At 42.6% G+C, this 21,056-nt stretch overlaps 1 protein-coding gene across 15 annotated transcripts; it reads left to right on the top strand.

Annotated features, from left to right (window-relative positions):
- Positions 1-1,058: 1,058 nt before the first annotated feature.
- LOC106578435 (butyrophilin subfamily 3 member A1) lies at positions 1,059-20,118 on the top strand. Of its 15 annotated transcripts, none has more exons than XM_014157203.2 (13): positions 1,060-1,294; positions 2,368-2,408; positions 2,745-2,777; positions 2,988-3,038; positions 5,071-5,160; positions 5,345-5,452; positions 5,949-6,038; positions 16,639-16,761; positions 16,839-16,964; positions 17,087-17,138; positions 17,261-17,287; positions 19,063-19,089; positions 19,244-20,118. In XM_014157203.2, exons 2-13 carry the CDS (start codon positions 2,376-2,378, stop codon positions 19,780-19,782), a joined length of 1,299 nt encoding a protein of 432 aa, XP_014012678.1. In that variant the 5' UTR covers positions 1,060-1,294; positions 2,368-2,375; the 3' UTR covers positions 19,783-20,118. The 15 variants fall into 15 exon arrangements, with proteins under 15 accessions (XP_045558053.1, XP_014012678.1, XP_014012680.1 ...); XM_014157204.2 differs by having other exon boundaries at positions 1,078-1,277; XM_045702092.1 differs by having other exon boundaries at positions 1,103-1,277; positions 2,368-2,454.
- Positions 20,119-21,056: the final 938 nt, after the last annotated feature.

The following is a 21,056-nucleotide window of genomic DNA, read 5'->3' as shown; positions in this document are numbered from 1 at the left end:
TTAATGTGTTGATGTTCTCCGTATCCATAGCCAGAATGATTTTGCAGTGCATGGTGAACAGGTTTCCTGTTAAATTCATGAGGTGTAGGGAGGGTGAGGTCTGTGAGTCCAATTTTTTTTAAATTATACACATTAACAAAACATGCACATGACAGTATTCATACCTTGGTTTTTGAGATAAATGAACGAAAAACACTTTTGATAATGGTTTTCATACACATACCTTGTCCATAATGTAGAGGCCTATGGGATATTCATTGAAGAGGTAAGGGAGGAGGATGGTAAATGTGATCTGCATAACATACCAATACCAATTGACATACCTTCATATGCCTCGTCTGTATACATACAGACACAAAAGTGAGCAGTTCAGTCATCTGCACCCAATACAGCTAGCCTTCAGCATATTCTTATAGCCTACATATTCTTACCTCTTTGTTTATTGATATCCATTGAATTGTCCATTTTATGTTTTCACAGATATGAGAAGATAGATGGTCTCATCATAAAACAATATTAATTCAGATCATACAAGGGACAAACCTTACCTTAAATTGAGGATATCTTTACATGTTTCAGTTAAGTGCCTGCACCTGCTGTCCTTTCAAATCCAAATGTTTCAGTTGGGCAGTTAGGTTCCTCCAAGAACCCCCACCAACTAAGGATTAACCCCACCTTCTATGGGGTTCTTGGAAGAAACTATTGGAGGCAATTTTCAGTGCCAAGTTCAAAGAACTTTCAGGATCTTAGAAGAACCCTTGTTGAGCTGCACATTTTTTGAGTGTAGTGTCATTCAAATGACAAAATACTCAGAAGTAATTAATATATGTATTTCAAATACATGTAGCAGAAATACTGCCCATCTCTGCATACGACTCCAAGGAAGGCTGAAGAAAGACCAACCATAAACTGGCAACCTTTCCTAGACAGCCGCTAGTGGTCGCTATTTTCCTGTCTGTAAATAGCGACCACAAGCGGCAATCCGGCCCGGTGGCAACCCATAAATGGCACGTTCATTTAAGTACACCTGATTGCAGTGTGCAATTCGGGCGGAGTCAAACCTTTGACCCCCTCCCACCGTTTTTTTTTTTTTTAGCACTGTAAATTCAGGAGCTTCTCGGTTCATTCCCTACGACACTTATTTGTAGTTTGTAGGTGGATCATTGGGAAATATATGGAACAATCCCGGGGATATAGCCCCATACAATTTTGGTAAATCGGTCAAAGACCAGTTATGACTAGAAGTAAGCGTATCAAGAACAGAAGTTAAACAACAGGTGAGAGACAGACGCAGGTAGGTACTTTTTATACTCTTTCAAAATTGTTATAGTTAGCGTACACTCAAAAAATAGGCTAAACATCCGCAAAAGAAAGGCATACAACATTGACATAGTCTAAGCAATTGTCAAACCAACTACCATAATGCTAATTCTTCTGATCATTAAGACTATTCGTTTTCTTCTAAATGACTGTCAGTTGTGCAATGTGCGTTATTGCCTACATTTTATTTCACATGAATCTAAGACCTTGACTCAAACCGACTCACAAAGTAGGCTGTCGTTGTCAATCAAAACAAATCAGCTGAAATTTCATATTTCTACTGTAATTGTTATTAGTTTTGGAAATGTCTTGTAACGCTAGAAATACAGTACATGCCAATGATAGACGAGTTGGCTACTATGCCACACACATCATTGGACCAATTTCACAAAGAGGAAGTGTTTAGAATTGATCTTTTGATTTGATTTATTAGGATCCCCATTAGCCGACGCCAATGGCGACAGCTAGTCTTACTGGGGTCCGACATATTACGAAGACAATACACAGAAAATACTTTACAATTGACATACATTAATACATGTCGGTACATGCACACAACAAGTAGGTCACATGGGGGAGATGCGTTGTTTATAATCTATGAATAGTCACTTTAACTCTACATGTACATATTACCTCAATTACCTCCACTAGCCGGTGCCACCATATATTTCATCTCTGTACCGGTACACCCAGTATATAGCCTCGCTTGTTATTTTACTGCTGCTGTTTAATTATTTGTTACTTTTATTTTCTATTTTTTTACTTAACACTTATTTTTATTTTAACTTCTTAAAGCATTGTTGGTTAAGAGCTTGTATATAAGCATATAAGGTCCACACCTGTTGTATTCAGCGCATGTGACAAATACAATTTGTGCTGTGAGGTGTTGCTTTATTTATGTTTTATCTTTGTTCCTATGCACACTTGGTGATGACAAGGAAGTGTTTAGATTGTATCTTTGCGAAGTATGCACACTGGCAGATCTAGTTTGACTTGGTGATGACTTGAAGTGAACCTTCTGTATTCTCTCTCTCCCTCTCATCATAGGCTTTGCCATGGCACACAGGATGTCTTCTTCTTCAGAAAGGGTTTGTTTTGCAGGGAAGTCCTATAACAAATGATGGCACTCACAAAGTAATATGAACAAGAAAACGAATTGTCAAAACAACTGCCAAAGTGAATCATTTTTCAAAAACATTAATTGCTTTAAAATCAACTCTTCTTCATTGAATATATTTTGCTACAAAATTACTAAACAAACAAACATTCTGAAATGTTATTTTTCATTTAGATGTTGACCACAGTCTGTCTTAAATCTTTTTACATTTATATTCATATTTTTTGAATAAACTATTTGAATTGTTTTACTTGTCTTTTATTTCTAACTGATTTGACCCCCTTCCTTCTCTCTCTCCTCCTCATAGCCATGTAGGAGTAGATCGTATCTAATGGCACAGGTATGTTCCAAGTAAACTGCATGTGATGAAAAGGGCATTGAATAATATCTGATAAATGTTGAAGAATATCCCTCCAACACGTCGTCCAATGACTAGAAGAAAACGAACTGGTTGGATCTGGTACATTTACAGAAATTGATTGATGTGCTTTGGCCCAGTAAATAAATAAATGGCATGACCCCGCCCCTCTTTCCATTCTCCTATTCATAGAACTCCAGCTCATCAATGGGTATCCCGATAAGTAGTTTCAAGAAAACATCTGTGAGTTTTAACCATACCACCGTAGCTCAGAGTTGTGCCTCTACCAAACACAGTTCAAAGGCACTTAAATACACTGCTCAAAAACATAAAGGGAACACTTAAACAACACAATGTAACTCCAAGTCAATCACACTTCTGTGAAATCAAACTGTCCACTTAGGAAGCAACACTGATTGACAATAAATTTCACATGCTGTTGTGCAAATGGAATAGACAACAGGTGGAAATTATAGGCAATTAGCAAGACACCCCCAATAAAGGAGTGGTTCTGCAGGTGGGGACCACAGACCACTTCTCAGTTACTATGCTTCCTGGCTGATGTTTTGGTCACTTTTGAATGCTGGCGGTGCTTTCACTCTAGTGGTAGCATGAGACGGAGTCTACAACCCACACAAGTGGCTCAGGTAGTGCAGCTCATCCAGGATGGCACATCAATGCGAGCTGTGGCAAGAAGGTTTGCTGTGTCTGTCAGCGTAGTGTCCAGAGCATGGAGGCGCTACCAGGAGACTGGCCAGTACATCAGGAGACGTGGATGAGGCCGTAGGAGGGCAACAACCCAGCAGCAGGACCGCTACCTCCGCCTTTGTGCAAGGAGGAGCAGGAGAAGCACTGCCAGAGCCCTGCAAAATGACCTCCAGCAGGCCACAAATGTGCATGTGTCTGCTCAAACGGTCAGAAACAGACTCCATGGGGGTGGTATGAGGGCCCGACGTCCACAGGTGGGGGTTGTGCTTACAGCCCAACACCATGCAGGACGTTTGGCATTTGCCAGAGAACACCAAGATTGGCAAATTCGCCACTGGCGCCCTGTGCTCTTCACAGATGAAAGGAGGTTCACACTGAGCACGTGACAGACGTGACAGAGTCTGGAGATGCCGTGGAGAACGTTCTGCTGCCTGCAACATCCTCCAGCATGACCGGTTTGGCGGTGGGTCAGTCATGGTGTGGGGTGGCATTTCTTTGGGGGGCCGCACAGCCCTCCATGTGCTCGCCAGAGGTAGCCTGACTGCCATTAGGTACCGAGATGAGATCCTCAGACCCCTTGTGAGACCATATGCTGGTGCGGTTGGCCCTGGGTTCCTCCTAATGCAAGACAATGCTAGACCTCATGTGGCTGGAGTGTGTCAGCAGTTCCTGCAAGAGGAAGGCATTGATGCTATGGACTGGCCCGCCCGTTCCCCAGACCTGAATCCAATTGAGCACATCTGGGACATCATGTCTCGCTCCATCCACCAATGCCACGTTGCACCACAGACTGTCCAGGAGTTGGCGGATGCTTTAGTCCAGGTCTGGGAGGAGATCCCTCAGGAGACCATCCGCCACCTCATCAGGAGCATGCCCAGGCGTTTTGTAGGGAGGTCATACAGGCACGTGGAGGCCACACACACTACTGAGCCTCATTTTGACTTGTTTTAAGGACATTACATCAAAGTTGGATCAGCCTGTAGTGTGGTTTTCCACTTTAATTTTGAGTGTGACTCCAAATCCAGACCTCCATGGGTTGATAAATTGGATTTCCATTGATTATTTTTGTGTGATTTTGTTGTCAGCACATTCAACTATGTAAAGAAAAAAGTATTTAATAAGATTATTTATTTCATTCAGATCTAGGATGTGTTGTTTAAGTGTTCCCTTTATTTTTTTGAGCAGTATATTTTGTCTTGCCCATTCACCTTCTGAATGGCACGCATACACAAGCCATGTCTCAATTGTCTCAAGGCTTAAAGATCCTAGAAAATCTATGCACCCTCAATCATGTGAAAGGATAATAGGTGAGCAGAAGTGTAGACGCTAAATGGTTTCCATTGGAAATTATACTATAATTATACTATATATCATTGATACTGTATGTATTTTAGTCTTGCGTTGCTACACTCCATAGTCTTGTCTTCACTGTGCCAGGAAGACTGGAGATCAAGGTTCAGTTGTATTAGAGTGGTTTAAAGGGCATCAATGTCCACCAATTCAAACATGATTATGTCAGTGGATGATAACAAGCTCTGTTAAATGTTAACTTGCCTGGTTGTGTCAGTCTTTCCATCAGACTAACCTAACTGTGGACTATGGAGCATGTTTTCAGCTCATCAAAGAACTGGCCAAGGAGGTGAAGGATATCAATAAGGTATGGCATCATTCACAATCACACATACACACACTGTCCCAGTCATTCATTATATCAACAACAAAAAATACTAAGTCAAGAAGCTGTGCATCAACAAACTTTGACATATTAAAAAAATACAAACCTCCACATCAAAACTGTTACCACAGATGATATGGCCATGGCTGTCCTTCCTTCCTTGTAGCATGCTCAGAAGAGAGAGGTGAAAGAAGAGGTAACTGCATCACTTAGCTTAGATAGCAGTAGGAGTCTCATTCTGAAGTGGTCCAAGGAGCTGAACCAACTAACCCGGGTGAGCAGGCTAACTGGGCAGTTACAACAGAAGGAAATAATTGATTAAACATTAGTGGCCATGCACCTGTGTTTATGTAATTACATCATGATTGCTGAGAAAGTCCCTGTAGTATAAGGTTTGTGTCATGGGTCAGGTGGTCAAACATTTTACATGGCCCTGTTCATTCAACAGAAAGGAGCACACCACTCCGAGCCTGCAAAATATTTGAAATTTAGATCAGCCAAATACGATGTGTTTGTTTGGTTAAATAACCCTCTAAATAAGCTAGCAGAGTACACATGCAATTTAATTCTGGGTTCCAAATTTAAGAAGCGTTGAAATACAAGCCAAAATCCAAGGTAGACAATTAACAATTTTGGATAACTGAACAAGCAGAACTTTACCATCAAACTTTAACATAACAGATGCAATCATATTTGATGAAGCACGTAGATTGTTACCAGTGATTATAGGAACAGATTATATGACAATGGCTTCTCTACCTTGCTTGCAGCATGTCCAGAAAAGAAAATTGGAAAAAGCTGAAAACTCCACCACCGAGCAGCAGGAGTCTCATCCTAAATTTATCCAAGGAGTTGAACCAGTATGCAAGCTTTAACATACCACACTTCCAAAGGAGATCATTCATTGTCTTTGACTCCCAGTTCATTTAGTATTTACTAAATTGCTGTTATAGATTTGGGTCTGCTTTACATCTTGACCTCATATCTCATTTAATATACAGGTAACTGCCAAAATAAAGGAAACACTTGAGTAAATGATGGATACAAAGTACAGTGCATTTGGAAAGCATTCAGACCCCTTGACTTTTCCCACATTTTGTTACGTTACAGCCTTATTCTAATATGAATTCAATTGTTTGTTTTTTGTCATCAATCTACACACAATACTCCACAATGACAAAGCAAAAACAGGTTTTAAAAGAACTGAAATATCACATTTACAAAATTATTCAGACTCAGTACTTTGTTGAAGCACCTTTGGCAGTGATTACAGCCTTGAGTGTTCTTGGCTATGACGCTACAAGCTTGGCACACCTGCATTTAGGGAGTTTCTCCCATTCTTCTCTGCAGATCCTCTCAAGCTCTGTCAGGATGGATGGGGAGCTTTGCTGCACAGCTATTTACAGGTCTCTCCAGAGATGTTCGATCGGGTTCAAGTCCGGGCTCTGGCTGAGCCACTCAAGGACATTCAAAGACTTGTCCCGAAGCCACTCCTGCGTTGTCCTGGTTGTGTGCTAATGATCGTTGTCCTGTTGGAAGGTGAACCTTCACCCCAGTCTGATGTTCTGGAGCAGGTTTTCATCAAGGATCTCTCTGTACTTTGCTCCGTTCATCTTTGCCTCGATCCTGACTAGTCTCCCAGTCTCTGCCACTGAAAAACATATCCACAGCATGATGCTGCCACCACAATGCTTCACCATAGTGATGGTGCCAGGTTTCCTACAGATGTGACGCTTGGCATTCAGGCCAAAGAGTTCAATCTTGGTTTTATCAGACCAGAGAATCTTGTTTCTCAAGGTATGAGCCCTTTGGGTTCCTTTAGGCAAACTCCAAGCAGGCTGTCATGAGGAGTGGCTCCCGTCTGGCTACTCTACCATAAAGGCCTGATTGGTGGAGTGCTGCAGAGATGGTTGTGCTGCTGTGCGGTTTGTTGCTAACGTTTCTTTGCTACCTGCCAACTTTACAGTTTTTACCTTTTTTAATTACTGTTTTATATTTTTCGTAACTTTTTCACCCCGGACGCTTTATCTGGACATGGTTCTACACGACCTCTGCTAGTCGACGCTAAGTAGTAACATTAACATCATGCCTTCTAATTGCAATCACTGTACTCGTAATATTCAGGAGAATGAGGATAGTCGTGCTGCAAGTCTAGCTTCAGACGCAATCGTTAGGCAAGGGTAATTTTAAGTATAGGAAGGGATGAAACGGCATCTGTACCACCAGTAAATACAGATACTAGTATAAATCCCCTCGCACAGTCCCCGCAGCCGGACAATTTTTGCATGGCTTCTGGAAGGAAATGCTGTAGGAATGCTCAACCGGTGTCGCTCATTCAGTCGACAGAAACTTTCAACCAGTTCTCCCCATTAAGCAACGTGTCAGAGCCTTCTCTGGTCTGTCCTCCACCCGTTACGGGGTCTGAGACGCCGAAGCCTCCCACCATTAGCTCTGACAAATTGAACACATCATTGGCGACTCCATTAGACTTAAAAATAATCATCCAGCGATCATACACTGTTTACCATGGGGCAGGGCTACCGACGTTGAGGCTATTCTGAAGATGGTACTGGCTAAGGCTAAAACTGGTGAGTGTAGAGAGTATAGGGATATTGTTATCAACGTCGGCACCAACAATGTTAGGATGAAACAGTCCGAGGTCACCAAGCGCAATAAAGCTTCAGTGTGTAAATCAGCTAGAAAGATGTCGGCATCGAGTAATTGACTCTGGTCCCCTCCCAGTTAGGGGGAGTGATGAGCTCTAGAGCAGAGTCTCACGACACAATCGCTGGTTGAAAACTGTTTTCTGCCCCTCCCAAAATATAGAATTATTAGATAATTGGCCCTCTTTCTGGGACTCACCCACAAACAGGACCAAGGCTGGACTGCTGAGGAGTGACGGACTCCATCCTAGCTGGAGGAGTGCTCTCATCTTATCTATGAACATAGACAGGGCTCTAACTCCACAATGAGATAGGATACAGGCAGGCTGCAGCCTGTTAGCCACCCTGCCAGCTTAGTGGAGTCTGCCACTAGCATAGTCAGTGTAGTCAGCTCAGCTATCCCCATTGAGACCGTGTCTGAGCCTCGATCTAGGTTGGGCAAAACTAAACATGGCAGTGTTCGCCTTAGCAATCTCACTGGAATAAAGACCTCCTCCATTCCTGTCATTATTGAAAGAGATTGTGAAGTCTCAAAATAGGGCTACTTAATGTTAGATCCCTCACTTCCAAGGCAGTTACAGTCAATGATCAATGATCATAATCTTGCTGTGATTGGCCTGACTGATTCATTTACTGTGTTACATAAAGCCTCTCCTCCTGGTTACACTAGTGACCATATCCCGCAAAGGCGGAGGTGTTGCTAACATTTACGATAGCAAATTTCAATTTACAAAAAAAAAAGTGACTGCGTTTTCGTCTTTTGAGCTTCTAGTCATGAAATCTATGCAGCCTACTCAATCACTTTTTATAGCTACTGTTTATAGGCCTCCTGGGCTGTATACAGTGTTCCTCACTGAGTTCCCTGAATTCCTATCGGACCTTGTAGTCATGGCAGATAATATTCAAATTTGTGGTGACTTTAATATTCACATGGAAAAGTCCACAGACCCACTCCAAAAGGCTTTTGGAGCCATCGACTCAGTGGGTTTTGTCCAACATGTCTCTGGACCTACTCACTGCCACAGTCATACTCTGGACCTAGTTTTGTCTCGTGGAATAAATATTGCGGATCTTAATGTTTGACCTCATAATCTTGGACTATCGGACCACCATTTTATTACGTTTGCAATCGCAACAAATAATCTGCTCAGACCCCAACCAAGGATCATCAAAAGCCGTGTTATAAATTCTCAGACAATGCAAAGATTCCTAGATGCCCTTCCAGACTCCCTCCACCTATCCAAGGACATCAGAGTATAAAAATCAGTTAACCACCTAACTGAGGAACTCAATTTAACCTTGCGTAATAACCGAGATGCAGTTGCACCCCTAAAAACAAAAAACATTTGTCCATTGGAAACTAGCTCCCTGGTATACAGAAAATACCCGAGCCCTGAAGCAAGCTTCCAGAAAATTGGAACGGAAATGGCGCAACACCAAACTGGAAGTCTTCCGGCTAGCTTGGAAAGACAGTACCATGCAGTATCGATGAGCCCTCACTGCTCCTCGATCATCCTATTTTTCCATCTTAATTGAGGAGAATAAGAACAATCCAAAATGTATTTTTGATACTATCTAAAAAGCAGCATTCCCCAAGAGAGGATGGCTTTCACTTCAGCAGTGATAAATTCATGAACTTCTGTGATGAAAAGATCATGATCATTAGAAAGCAAATTACGGTCTCCTCTTTAAATCTGAGTATTCCTCTGAAGCTCAGTTGTCTTGAGTCTGCACAACTCTGCCAGGACCTAGGATCAAGGGAGACACTAAAGTGTTTTAGTACTATATCTCTTGACACAATGATGAAAATAATCATGGCCTCTAAACCTTCAAGCTGCATACTGGACCCTATTCCAACTAAACTACTGAAAGAGCTGCTTCCTGTGCTTGGCCCTCCTATGTTGAACATAATAAACAGCTCTCTACCACCAGATGTGTACTAAACTAACTAAAAGTGACAGTAATAAATCCTCTCTTGAAAAAGCCAAACCTTGACCCAGAAAATATAAAAAACGATTGGCCTATATCGAATCTCCCATTCCTCTCAAAGATTTTAGAAAAAGCTGTTGCGCAGCAACTCACTGCCTTCCTGAAGACAAACAATGTATACGAAATGCTTCAGTCTGGTTTTAGACCCCATCATAGCACTGAGACTGCACTTGTGAAGGTGGTAAATTACCTTTTAACCTCTTGTCGTTCGCCTAGGATAGGGGGCGCTACAGCGATTTTTGAAAAAAATTAGTGCCCATTTTAAACGGCCTCCTACTCAAACTCAGATGCTAGGATATGCATATAATTAATACTTGTAGATAGAAACACCCTAAAGTTTCTAAAACTGTTTGAATGGTGTCTGTGAGTATAACAGAACTCATATGGCAGTCAAAACCCCGAGACCGATCGTAACAGGAAGTGGAATTCTGAATTGCGGACTCCAATTCATCAGTTTGCCTGTAAATCACACAGTGAGCAATGGTTCATTGAGCACTTCCTATTGCTTCCACTAGATGTCCCCAGTCTTTACAAAGTGATTTGAGCCTTCTACTGTGAAAACTGAATGAATGAGACGCAGTGGAACGTGGTCACACGGAGAGGGCCATCACCATTATGATGCCGGCGCCCCTGGCTACCCTCCCCTTTCGAAACGTTTTGAAACACAATGCAATCATCCCCCTTGAATCTTATTGGAGCTCTGGTTGAAAAAGGCCCTAAAGATTTATGTTATACAACGTTTGACATGTTTGAACGAACCTAAAAAAAAATTTAAAAGCATTTTTTCGAAAGTGGAGTCCCGCGCACGACGGAACTTTTGGTGCAGCCTTCAGAACGCGCTAACAAGAACAAGCTATTGGAACATAAAGGATTAACTTTTTCGAACGAAAATACATTTGTTGTGGACCTGGGATTCCTAGAAGTGCTTTCTGATGAAGATAATCAAAGGTAAGGGATTATTGACAATAGTATACAAGACTAGATTTGATATGCGATTGTTCCAAGATGGCGCTGACCTGTAACGGTAGCCTATTTTCTGAGTATCGCATCCCCTTTTATCGCAAAGTGTGATTACCCAGTAAAGTTATTTTTAAATCTGGCATTACAGGTGCTTTCAAGAGATATTCATCTATAAATCTTAGAATGACAATATTACATTTTAAAAATGTTTTCGAATAGTAATTTAGTAAATTGTAGCACTGTTTCACCGGATGCATTTGAGGGAAAATAGTTAGTCAACGTTACGCGCCGATGTAAAATGCTGTTTTTATATATAAATATGAACTTTATCGAACAAAAGAATGTATGTATTGTGTAACATGATGTCCTAGGGGTGTCATCTGATGAAGATTGTCAAAGGTTAGTGCTGCATGTAGCTGTTTTTTGGTTATTTGTGATGCATGTGGTTGGTCGGAAAATGGCTATGTGGCTACTTTTACGATATACTCCTCTAACATAATCTAATGTTTTGCTTTTGCTGTAAAGCCTTTTTGAAATCGGACAACGTGGTTCGATTCAGGAGAGGTGTATCTATAAAACGATTTAACATAGTCCTATATTTGAAAAATATATATATTAAATTTCGTTATGCTAATGGCGATAGGATTTTTCGCTGGATGTCCGACCAGGGCTTAATAGTGTCAGACCGAGGCTCTGCGTCTGTCTTCGTGCTCCTAGACCTTAGTGCTGCTTTTGATACCATCGATCACCACATTCTTTTGGAGAGATTGGAAACCCAAATTGGTCTACACGGACAAGTTCTGGCCTGGTTTAGATCTTATCTGTCGGAAAGATATCAGCTTGTCTCTGTGGATGGTTTGTCTTCTGACAAATCAACTGTAAATTTGTGTTCCTCAAGGTTCCGTTTTAGGACCACTATTGTTTTCACTATATATTTTTCCTCTTGGTGATAACATTATGTTTCCGAATGACAACTTTCACTGCTATGCGGACGATACAGAGCTGTACATTTCGATGAAACATGGTGAAGCCCCAAAATTGCCCTCCCTGGAAGCCTGTTTCAGACCTAAGGAAGTGGATGGCGGCAAATGTTTTACTTTTACACTCGGACAAAACAGAGGTTAGTTCTAGGTCCCAAGAAACAAAGATGTTCTGTTGGCTCTGACAATTAATCTTGGTGGTTGTACAGTCGTCTCAAATAAAACTGTGAAGAACCTCGGCGTTACTCTGGTCTCTGATCTCTCCTTTGACGAATATATCAATAATATTTCAAGGACAGCTTTTTTCCATCTTCGTGACATTGCAAAAATCAGAACCTTTCTGTCAAATGATGCAGAAAAATTCATCCATGCTTTTGTCACTTCTAGATTAGACTTCTGCAATACTCTTCTTTCCTGCTACCTGGATAAAGCACTAAAATAAACTTCAGTTAGTGCTAAACACGGCTACTAGAATCTTGACTAGAACCAGAAAATGTGATATTATTACTTGCTAGCTTCTCTACACTGGCTGCCTGTTAAGGCTAGGTCTGATTTTCAAGGTTTTACTGCTAACTTACAAACCATTACATGGGCTTACTCCTACTTATCTTTTCAATTTGGTCCTGCCGTACATACCTACACGTACGCTACGGTCAGAAGACGCAGGCCTCCTAATTTTCCCTAGAATTTCTAAGCAAACAGCTGGAGGCAGGTCTTTCTCCTATAGAGCTCCATTTTAATGGAAAGGTCTGCCAATCCATGTGAGAGACGCAGACTTGGTCTCGACCTTTAAGTCTTTATTGAAGACTCATCTTTTCAGTAGGTCCTATGATTGAGTGTAGTCTGGCCCAGGGGTGTGAAGATGAACGGAAAGGCACTGGAGTGACGAACCGCCCTTACTGTCTGCCAGGCCTGTTCCCCTCTCTCCACTGGGATTCTCTGCCTCTAACCCTGTTACGGGGACTGAGTCACTGGCTTACTGGTGCTCTTCCATGCTGTCCCTAGGAGGGGTGCGTCACTTGAGTGGGTTGAGTCACTGACGTGGTCTTCCTGTCCTGGTTGGCGCCCCCCTTGGGTTTGTGCCGTGGGGGAGGTCTTCGTGGGCTATACTCGGCCTTGTCTGAGGGTAGTAGGTTGGTGGTTGAAGATATCCCTCTAGTGATGTGGGGGCTGTGCCTTGGCAAAGTGTGTTGGTTTATATTCATGCCTGTTTGGCCCTGTCCGGGGGTATCGTCAGACAGGGCCACAGTGTCTCCCGACCGCTCCTGTCTCAGCCTCCAGTATTTATGCTGCAATAGTTTGTGTCGGGGGGCTAGGGATAGTCTGCTATATCTGGAGTATTTCTCATGTCTAATTTGCTGTCCTGTGTGAATTTAAATATGCTCCCTCTAATTCTCTCTCTCGCTCTCTCTTCTCTCGGAGGACCTAAGCCCTGGGACCATGCCTCAGGACTACCTGCCTGATGACTTCTTTCTGTCCCCAGTCCACCTGGTCATGCTGCTGCAGTTTCAACTGTTCTGCCTGCGGCTATGGAACCCTGACCTGCTCACTGGACGTGCTACCTTGTCCCGGGCCTGCTGTTTTGGACTCTCTACCACACTTGCTGTCTCTAACTCTGAATGATCGGCTATGAAAAGCCAACTGACATTTACTCTGAGGTGCTGACCTGTTGCACCCTCTACAACCACTGTGATTATTATTATCTGACCCTGCTGGTCATCTATGAACGTTTGAACATCTTGGCCATGTTCTGTTATAATCTCCACCCAGCACAGCCAGAAGAGGACTGGCCACCCCTCCGAGCCTGTTTCCTCTCTAGGTTTCCTCCTAGGTTCTGGCCTTTCTAGGGAGTTTTTCTTAGCCGCCGTGCTTCTACATCTGCATTGCTTGCTGTTTGGGGTTTTAGGCTGGGTTTCTGTACAGCACTTTGTGACATCGGCTGATGTAAAAAGGTCTTTATGAATAAATTTGATAGAAATTTGATTGATTGTTCTTCTGGAAGGTACTCACATCTCCACAGAGGAACTCTGGAGCTCTGTCAGAGTGACCATCAGGTTCTTGGTTACCTCCCTGACCAAGGCCCTTCTCCCCCAATTGCCCAGTTTGGCCAGGCTGCCAGCTCTAGGGAGATTCTTAATAATGGGTTCCAAACTTCTTCCATTTTAAGAATGATGGAGGCCACTGTGTTCTTGGGGGCATTCAATGCTGCAGAAACTTTTTGGTACCCTTCTCCAGAAGGTACCCTTCTCTGTGCCTCAACACAATCCTGTCTCGGAGCTCTATGGACAATTCCTTTGACCAAATGGCTTGGTTTTTGCTCTGACATACACTGTCAACTGTGGGACCTTATATAGACAGGTGTGTGCCTTTCCAAATCATGTCTAATCAATTGAATTTACCACAGGTAGACTCCAATAAAGTTGTAGAAACATCTCTAGGTCGATAAATGGAAACAGGATGCACCTGAGCTGAATTTCAAGTCTCAAGCAAAGGGGCTGAATACTTATGTAAATAAGGTATTTTAAATACATTTGGTAAAATTTCTAAATGGTTTTTGCTTGGTCATTATAGGGTAGATTGATGAGGGGGGAAAAAACTATTTAATCAATTTTAGAATAAAGCTGTAACTTAACAAAATGTGGAAAAAGTCAAGGGGTCTGAATACTTTCCAAATGCTCTGTATATTGAAACCAAGTGTTTCCATACAGGTGTGGTTCCTGGGTTAATTAAGCAATTAATACATTCCATCATGCTTCAGGTCATGTCTAAAAATGACCAGATGCCCATTAATTTGGCTACCATGGCTAGAATAATAGATCTCTGTGACTTTGAAAGAGGGGTCATAAAGGAGCATAGGGGGTTTAAAGGGTGGGTGTGTGTGTGTGTGTGTGTGTGTGTCTCAGTCACCAGATCTCAACCCAATTCAACACCTATGGGAGATTCTGTAGCGGTGCCTGAGACAGAGTTTTCCACCACCATCAACAAAACACCAAATAATGGAATTTCTCATGGAAGAATGGTGTCGCGTCCCTCCAATATAGTCCCAGACACTTGTAGAATCTACAGTTGAAGTCTGAAGTTTATATATACTTACATTGGAGTCATTAAAACTCGTTTTTCAACCACTCCACAAATTTCTTGTTAACAAACTATAGTTTTGACAAGTCGGTTAGGACATCTACTTTGTGCATGACACAAGTAATTTTTCCAACAACTGTTTATAGACAGATTTTTTTTCATTTATAATTCACTGTATCACAAATCCAGTGGGTCAGAAGTTACATACACTAAGTTGACTGTGCCTTTAAACAGCTTGGAAAATTCCAGAAAATGATGTCATGGCTTTAGAAGCTTCTGATAGGCTAATTGACATAATTTGAGTCAATTGGAGGTGTACCCATGGATGTATTTCAAGGCCTACCTTCAAACTCAGTGCCTCTTTGCTTGACATCATGGGAAAATCAAACAAAATCAGCCAAGACCTCAGAAAAACAATGGTTGACTTCCACAAGTCTGGTTCATCCTTGGGAGCAATTTCCAAACGCCTGAAGGTACCACGTTCATCTGGACATACAATATTACGCAAGTATAAACACCATGGGACCACGCAGCTGTCATACCGCTCAGGAAGGAGACACATTCTGCCTCCTAGAGATGAACGTACTTTGGTGTGAAAAGTGCAAATCAATCCCAGAACAACAGCAAAGGACCTTGTGAAGATGCTGGAGGAAACGGGTACAAAAGTATCTATATCCACAGTAAAACGAGAACTATATCTACATAACCTGAAAGGCCACTCAGCAAGGAAGAAACCACTGCTCCAAAACCACCATTAAAAAAGCCAGACTACGATTTGCAACTGCACATGGGGACAAAGATCGTACTTTTTGTAGAAATGTCCTCTGGTCTGATGAAACAAAAATAGAACTGTGTGGCCATACTCACCATCGTTTTGTTTGGAGGAAAAAGCGGGAGGCTTGCAAGCTGAAGAACATCATCCCAACCGTGAAGTGCGGGGGTGGCAGCATCATGTTGTGGGGGTGCTTTGCTGCAGGAGGGACTGGTGCACTTCACAAAATAAATGGCATCAAGAGGGAGGAAAATTATGTGGATATATTGAAGTAACATCTCAAGACATCAGTCAGGAAGTTAAAGCTTGGTCGCAAAATGGTATTCCAAATGGCTTAAGGACAACAAAGTCAATGTATTGGAGTGGCCATCACAAAGCCCTGACCTCAATCCTATAGAAAATGTGTGGGCAGAACAAAAAAAGTGTGTGTGAGCAAGGAGGCCTACAAACCTGACTCAGTTACACCAGCTCTGTCAGGAGGAATGGGCCAGAATTCCCCCAACTTATTGTGGCAAGCTTGTGGAAGGTTACCTGAAACGTTTGACCCAAGTTAAACAATTTAAAGGCAATGCTACCAAATACTAACTGAGTGTATGTAAACTTCTGACCCTCTGGGAATGTGATGAAAGAAATAAAAGCTGAAATAAATCATTCTCTCTACTAATATTCTGACATTTCACATTCATAAAATAATGTGGTGATCCTAACTGGCCAAAGACAGGGAATTTTTACTAGGATTAAATGTCAGGAATTGTGTATTTGGCTAAGGTGTATGTAAACTTCCTACCTCAACTGTATGCCGTGGTGCATTGATGCTGTTCTGGCGACTCATGGTGGCCGAACACCCTATTAAGATGCTTTATGTTGGTGTTTCCTTTATTTTGGCAGTTAACTGTAGATCTATAATACATCTAATAAGTGACACCCGAATAACCCCCAAGTTACCCGAAGGCGTACATATACAGTATGTATAATTCTGTGATGTTCATGGCTGATGTTTCAAAGCTTATTCTCTCAGTTCCCAAAGCGAGCCATGGAAACAGAGGATGGAAGTTTGGATGATTTGAAAGGCACATGGGAAGATAGATGTTTGGAGAAGAAGATCCTGGACTGGGCAGTAGAGCTGAAGAATGTCTCAAAGGTATGGCAATTATTTATTTGTGTGTGTGTGCTACTATATCTTTTATGTGTGTGTACTCCCATTGTTTTGTAATGCAGGTGAATTGTCTGTCAGATGAAGACATTGAAAGTCTCCTGCGCCCTAGTGGGAAGGAGTCAAGGCTGGCCAGTGCTCTGCCATTGTTGGAATTTGTGGCTTGGTCTCTACTATCACATGACTCTGAGGTGAGCAGTGCCCACACTTTTCAAACATGGTGACTATTGAAACAGCAGTGAGGAATCCAGTGTGTGTATTCCTTCCTGTGTATATTACTGTCCAACAAATCATATTTATTCTGTCTCCATAGGAGGACATATCAGTGCTGTGGTTATCGTCCAAACAGAGGGCATGCAAGACTGGTAAATGTTGATGATTCCTTCGTCTCTTTCTCTTAGAATTTTTCATAAATAGGGTTGATGTTCACTGAAACGTTTTCACCTATTTATTGTTGTGCTAAACTATTATTTTCCTTCCCAATTAGGAAACTCCATATATATCCCCAATTCAGGTGGGCAAAGTTATTCACAAAATAAGTTATTTCAGTACCTTCTTTGCACAGGAGTTTGGTGGCACCTTAATTGGGGAGGTCGGGCTCGTGGTAATGGCTGGAGTGGAATCAAATCAAATGTATTTATATAGCCGTTCTTAGATCAGCGGATATCTCAAAGTGCTGTACAGAAACCCAGCCTAAACCCCAAACAGCAAGCAATGCAGGTGTAGAAGCACGGTGGCTAGAAAAAACTACCTAGAAAGTCCAAAACCTAGGAAGAAACCTATAAAGGAACCAGGCAATGAGGGGTGGCCAGCCCTCTTCTGGCTGTGCAGGGTGGAGATTATAACAGAACATGGCCAAGATGTTCAAATGTTCATAAATGACCAGCATGGTCAAATAATAATAATCACAGTAGTTGTCGAGGGTGCAACAGGTCAGCACCTCAGGAGTAAATGTCAGTTGGCTTTTCATAGCCGATCATTGAGAGTACCTCTACCACTCCTGCTGTCTCTAGAGAGTTGAAAACAGCAGGTCCGGGACAGGTAGCACATCCGGTGAACAGGTCAGGGTTCCATAGCCGCAGACAGAACTGTTGAAACTGGAGCAGCAGCACGGCCAGGTGGACTGGGGACAGCAAGGAGTCATCATGCCAGGTAGTCCTGAGGCATGGTCCTAGGGCTCAGGTCCTCCGAGAGAGAGAAAGAGAGAATTAGAGAGGGCATACTTAAATTCACACAGGACACCGGATAAGACAGGAGAAATACTCCAGATATAACAGACTGACCCTAGCCCCCCGAGACACAAACTACTGCAGCATAAATACTGGAGGCTGAGACAGGAGGGGTCAGGAGACACTGTGGCCCCATCCGAGGATACCCCCCGGACAGGGCCAAACAGGCAGGATATCACCCCACCAACTTTGCCAAAGCACAGCCCCCACACCACTAGAGGGATATCTTCAACCACCAACTTACCATCTTGAGACAAGGCCGAGTATAGCCCACAAAGATCTCCGCCGCGGCACAACCCAAGGGGGGGCGCCAACCCAGACAGGAAGACCACGTCAGTGACGCAACCCTCCTAGGGACGGCATGGAAGAGCACCAGTAAGCCAGTGACTCAGCACCTGTAATAGGGTTAGAGACAGAGAATCCCAGTGGAGACAGGGGAACCGGCCAGGCAGAGACAGCAAGGGCGGTTCATTGCTCCAGTGCCTTTCCATTCACCTTCACACTCCTGGGCCAGACAACACTCAATCATAGGATCTGCTGAAGAGAAGAGTCTTCAGTAAAGACTTAAAGGTTGAGACCGAGTCTGCGTCTCTCACATGGGTAGGCAGACCATTCCATAAAAATGGAGCTCTATAGGAAAAAGCCCTGCATGCAGCTGTTTGCTTAGAAATTTTAGGGACAATTAGGAGGCCTGCGTCTTGTGACTGTAGCGTACGTGTAGGTATGTACGGCAGGACCAAATCGGAAAGATAAGTAGGAGCAAGCCCATGTAATGCTTTGTAGGTTAGCAGTAAAACCTTGAAATCAGCCATTGCCTTAACAGGAAGCCAGTGTAGGGAGGCTAGCTCTGGAGTAATATGATCACATTTTTGGGTTCTAGTCAGGATTTTAGCAGCCGTATTTAGCACTATCAACACATGGTTGGATGCCATTCCATTTGCTCCGTGCGAGTCATTTTTATGAGCCGCCCTCCCCTCGGCAGCCTCCATTGCTTCTTGGAAATTCACTCAATTTAAGTCCTGTGTAAAATCTATTCACCTATTCCATTATTTTCTTTTAGCATGGCAATGGATTCTCAGTGTTTCAGGTAACATTTAAACATATAAAGTGCAGGGAAATATATTCAATTGGTTACTTCAGTCTTTAACCTCATGAATAAGAACATGATAGAAACATGATAGAAACAATCTTAAGGCTTCCATTTAAAACGCCTCCCTTGTTCTCTCTGTCAATCTCCACAGTCCCTATCCGCCTGGACCCCAACACTAGCCACCCTTTGCTGGCTTTCTCAGACGACAAGCTTGAGGTATCGAGAGGGAGCCAGAGGCCCAATGTCATAGACCACCCCTGTCGTTTTAACTCATGGCACTGCGTGCTTGGTGACAGATTCTTCACCTCAGGGCATCACTACTGGGAGGTGGAAGCAACCCCCACAGGGAGCTGGAGATTGGGATTAACCACTGTAACTTCCTCCAGGAGGAATCGGTTTGAGATAACCCCAGCAAAGGGCTACTGGACACTCTGGGGTTATTGGACCCAGAGTGGGTCCCGGCAGCTCTTTGCCTGCAATGACCAACCAATCAAGCTTCCAAGTGTCAACTGGGTGGGCATCTATCTGGATTACGAAGAGGGCCAGGTGTCTTTCTATGATGTAGAGAAGAGGTCTCACATCTACACCTTCTCTGATACCTTTAAGGGGGGGGTCGTTCCTGTGTTTGCCTGTCTGGATGCCTACACAAAGCTCAAAATTGTGACACCAGAGAGATTTCAGCCACATTAGAGACACACATTAGTACTCCACTAGATGAAACTCCATGGGTAAAACCATATAGGCCTAGGGTAAAACTACAGTGTATAAAAATGTTTGATTGATATATATATAGGGCCATTTCATGTTAAAGGACCCATGAGCACCAACATGTGAAGTTCATAGGAACACAATTTGGTGTCCTAAGAGTCCTATATTTTTTTGAAAATGAAGGCATATATAAATGTTTTCAACTATTTTCTATTCTAAAATTAGGAATAAGCAAAAGCTTTGATTTCTGGTCGAACAGATGGAAAAGGGGTCCTCCCCTCCACTGGCAGCTAATAAATCTGGAAACAATCTGGACAACCTCTGCCTCTCTCTCTCCCTGTATTTTTTTACATGCATATTATTAATGTTTGCTCTCCGTGTACATTTAAGGGCCAGCCATGCTGCCCTGTTCTGAGCCAATTGGCATTTCTAAGGCCTCTCTTTTGTGGCACCTGACCACACAACTGAACAGTAGTCCAGGTGTGACGACAACTAGAGCTTTTAGGACCTGCCTTGTTGATAGTGTAGTTAAAAAGGCAGAGCAACGCTTTATTATGGACACACTTCCCCCCCATCTTAGCTACTGTTGTATTATCATGTTTTGACCATGACAGTTTAAAATCCAGGGTTACTCCAAGCAGTTTAGTCACCTCAGCTTGCTCAATTTCCAGATTATTTATTACAAGATTTAGTTGAGGTTTATGGTTTAGAGAATGATTTGTCCCAAATACAATGCTTTTCGTTTTTAAAATATTTAGGACTAACTTATTCCTTTCCAACAATTCTGAAACTAACTGCAGCTTTTTGTTAAGTGTTGCAGTGATTTCACTTGCTGTAGTAGCTGAAGTGTATAGTGTTGAGTCATCCGCATACATAGACACACTGACTTTACATAGACACACAAGGCCAATGGTAGGTCATTAGTAAAGATTGAAAAAAAGTAAGGGGCTGAGTTTGCCTTTTTGCCCAAAATGTCATTTAAGGTGCTCCAAAGCTTTTTACTATCATTCTTTATGTAATTTATCTTTGTTTCATAGTATAGTTTATTCTTCTTTTTATTCAGTTTTGTCACATGATTTCTCAATGTGCTGTACGTTTGCCAATCGGTTGTGCAGCCAGACTTATTTACCATTCCTTTTGCCTCATCCCTCTCAACCATACAATTTTTCAATTCTTCATCAATCCACGTGGATTTGACAGTTTTACAGTCATTTTTTTAATGGGTGCATGCTTATTAGTAACTGGAAGAAGCAATT

Source organism: Salmo salar, chromosome ssa19, assembly GCF_905237065.1.
Source record: "Salmo salar chromosome ssa19, Ssal_v3.1, whole genome shotgun sequence".
In the NCBI taxonomy this organism is placed as follows: domain Eukaryota; kingdom Metazoa; phylum Chordata; class Actinopteri; order Salmoniformes; family Salmonidae; genus Salmo; species Salmo salar.
The sequence above is the reverse complement of the archived record's forward strand: the minus strand, read 5'-3'. Positions and strand labels throughout refer to the sequence as shown.